The sequence below is a fragment of the Plasmodium falciparum genome (assembly GCF_000002765.6).
Source record: "Plasmodium falciparum 3D7 genome assembly, chromosome: 12".
In the NCBI taxonomy this organism is placed as follows: Eukaryota; Apicomplexa; class Aconoidasida; order Haemosporida; family Plasmodiidae; genus Plasmodium; species Plasmodium falciparum.
The window spans coordinates 1,902,501-1,905,000 of NC_037284.1; the positions used below are offsets into that span (position 1 = coordinate 1,902,501).

The following is a 2,500-nucleotide window of genomic DNA, read 5'->3' on the forward strand; positions in this document are numbered from 1 at the left end:
TATTATTATGTTGATATTTCTTCTGTATATCGTATTTAGAAATCAAGGTAGGATCTACCTTAGCTAAATTTCTTATGGTCAAAGCGTGTTCTTCATTTTCTTGTTTCTTTTGTATTTGGTTTATTGTATTTTTATTATCATCTTTACATTTTTTTAATTTCTCCATATTTAATTTCATATTTCGTTGCCTCTCTTCTTCTGTTAATACTTTTAAATCGTCAAAGGTTTTCATAAGATATTCGTTTATGTCATTTTTGTTTGATTCGTTACTTTTGTTAAGTTGCTCTTTAATAATGTCGATTTTATTTTTATAGGATTCAATAAAGAAGTCTAAATATTTCACTTTTCCAGTGCTTTTAAATCCACATATATAGCTGAAAATACAGAGACTAAAACAAAAGAAGATGATATCTTTGGTTATGTGATTTTTATTAAAATTGAGGAAAATATTTAATTTATTGTCATACAGGTTATTTTTTTCATCATCATCATCATCATCATCATCATCATCATCATAATTATCTTCCTTATAATCATCACCATTATTATCATTTTTTTCTTCATTTCTTTTTTTCTTTTTTTTTTTCATATTTTTTTCTTTTTCATTTGTATCAGCTTCCTTTTTGTTTTCTACTTTTTCTTCTCTCACGATTGGTTTGGCCTTAACCATTTTAGCCCTTTGCGCGAATTTTATTGTTGATGCCGTTTCGTTTAAATATTGTAACTTTGAAGATAACGTACATATGAGAATACTTTTACAATTATTTCCTAGACTATCGGATAATACTCTTGTGAGTTTAGAATCTCGATAAGGAATATGTATATTACAGGTATTACTGTGTGGATTGTGACTTGAATTATTTATATGACTGTTGTTATTATTTATGTTTATATTGTTATCACACGAATATTTATCCTTATCATTAAGGTTATCCTTAAGGTTATCCTTAAGGTTATCCTTAAGGTTATCATTAAGGTTATCATTAATGTTATCATTAATGTTATGGTTACCTTTGTCATTACCTTTGTCATTACCTTTGTCATTATCTTTGTCATTACCTTTGTCATTACCTTTGTCATTATCTTTGTCATTACCTTTGTCATTACCTTTGTCATTACCTTTGTCATCATCTTTGTCATTATCTTTATTCTTTTCCTTTTCCTTGATGTTTTTTTCTATTTTTTCCTTTATCTGCATGATAGCTAAAGAATTAATAACTTTACTAAGAACAGTTAAACTTTTGTTAATCATAGTAGTTTCTATTTTGATCGATCCCGTTGCTTTGGTTTGTTTTAATCTTTCGCTTCCTGCTAAATCGACAAGACATAGTTTCCCACATCTTATAGTGTTGGTTGAATATATATATCTATTTATTTTAATAATAAATATTAAATGGGATCTTGAAGAAGCTTTATTCATATGTGTAAACGCTATTTTTCTATTATTTACTCCTTGTTCTAAATAATAGAGAGCACTAATAATATTTTCGATTTCCACTTCTTTTAGATTTTTTATAATAAATTCGTTTTTATTAGAATCTATCATATGTACAGATAAATTGCTTTCTCCACTTATTAAATCATAAATCACTTCATTGTATATTTCGAGAATGGATAAGGTAACAGTAAATTCTTTTATTTTATCATTAATTTTATCTTGTTGTTTATGATAATTTATATAATTAAAAATGTAATTAATACAATGTGGTATGATACCTACATTATTTGGTTCGTTTGTTATACAGTTGGTTAATTCATCGTATGTTAAATGAATATCATTATGTTGATCAGAGTTATTCATGTTTATGTTAGTCTTAATAATATTATTATTATTATGAGTAGCATCCTTATTATTGTCATTATTATCTTTATGGTTTATCTTATCATGTACCTTATTAATTTTATTTTCATTATTATGACAAGTATTATAATCTTTACAAAGATGAAATAAATTATTCAGAAAATCAAAATTTCCTAACATAGTATACGTTTTCCCACTATTAGTTTGTCCATATGCTAATATACTACAATTAATACCTTGGAATATATTTTTAATATTATTTTTTATATAATCATTAAATATCATATGATTATTATTTTCTATATCATACACTCTATCGTATGTATATTCAAAATTGAGTGAACTCTTATTACCTACATGGAATGTATCTATAACTAATTTATTATAAGAAATCTTTTTTATAACATCAACATTGTTATTATTTATATTATTATTTGTATCAAGTTTATTATTTGTATCAAGTTTATTATTTGTATCAATTTTATTATTTATATCAATTTTATTATTTTTTATTCTACATATCACATTAATATATTCTTCTACATTCTTATTTATAGCAACATCTTCAAAATATTTAGCTTTGTTATTTTCTATATCTTCATTTTTTTTTTTTTTTTCATCAATTTTATTATCTATATACCAAGTATATAAATTTTTACCTCCTTCTTTATTTTTAATAATTTTATTATTCTTGCTAAT

At 23.7% G+C, this 2,500-nt stretch overlaps 1 protein-coding gene across 1 annotated transcript in view; it reads right to left on the reverse strand.

Annotated features, from left to right (window-relative positions):
- PF3D7_1245600 (kinesin, putative) overlaps positions 1 to 2,500 on the reverse strand; it is a gene marked incomplete at both ends in the record, with an annotated part of 4,818 nt that overhangs the window by 2,252 nt on the left and 66 nt on the right. Inside the window, one exon of the mRNA XM_001350806.1 lies at positions 1 to 2,500. This exon is cut by the window's left edge and continues 2,252 nt beyond it; it is cut by the window's right edge and continues 66 nt beyond it. Within this exon, the coding sequence (XP_001350842.1) occupies positions 1 to 2,500 (2,500 nt within the window).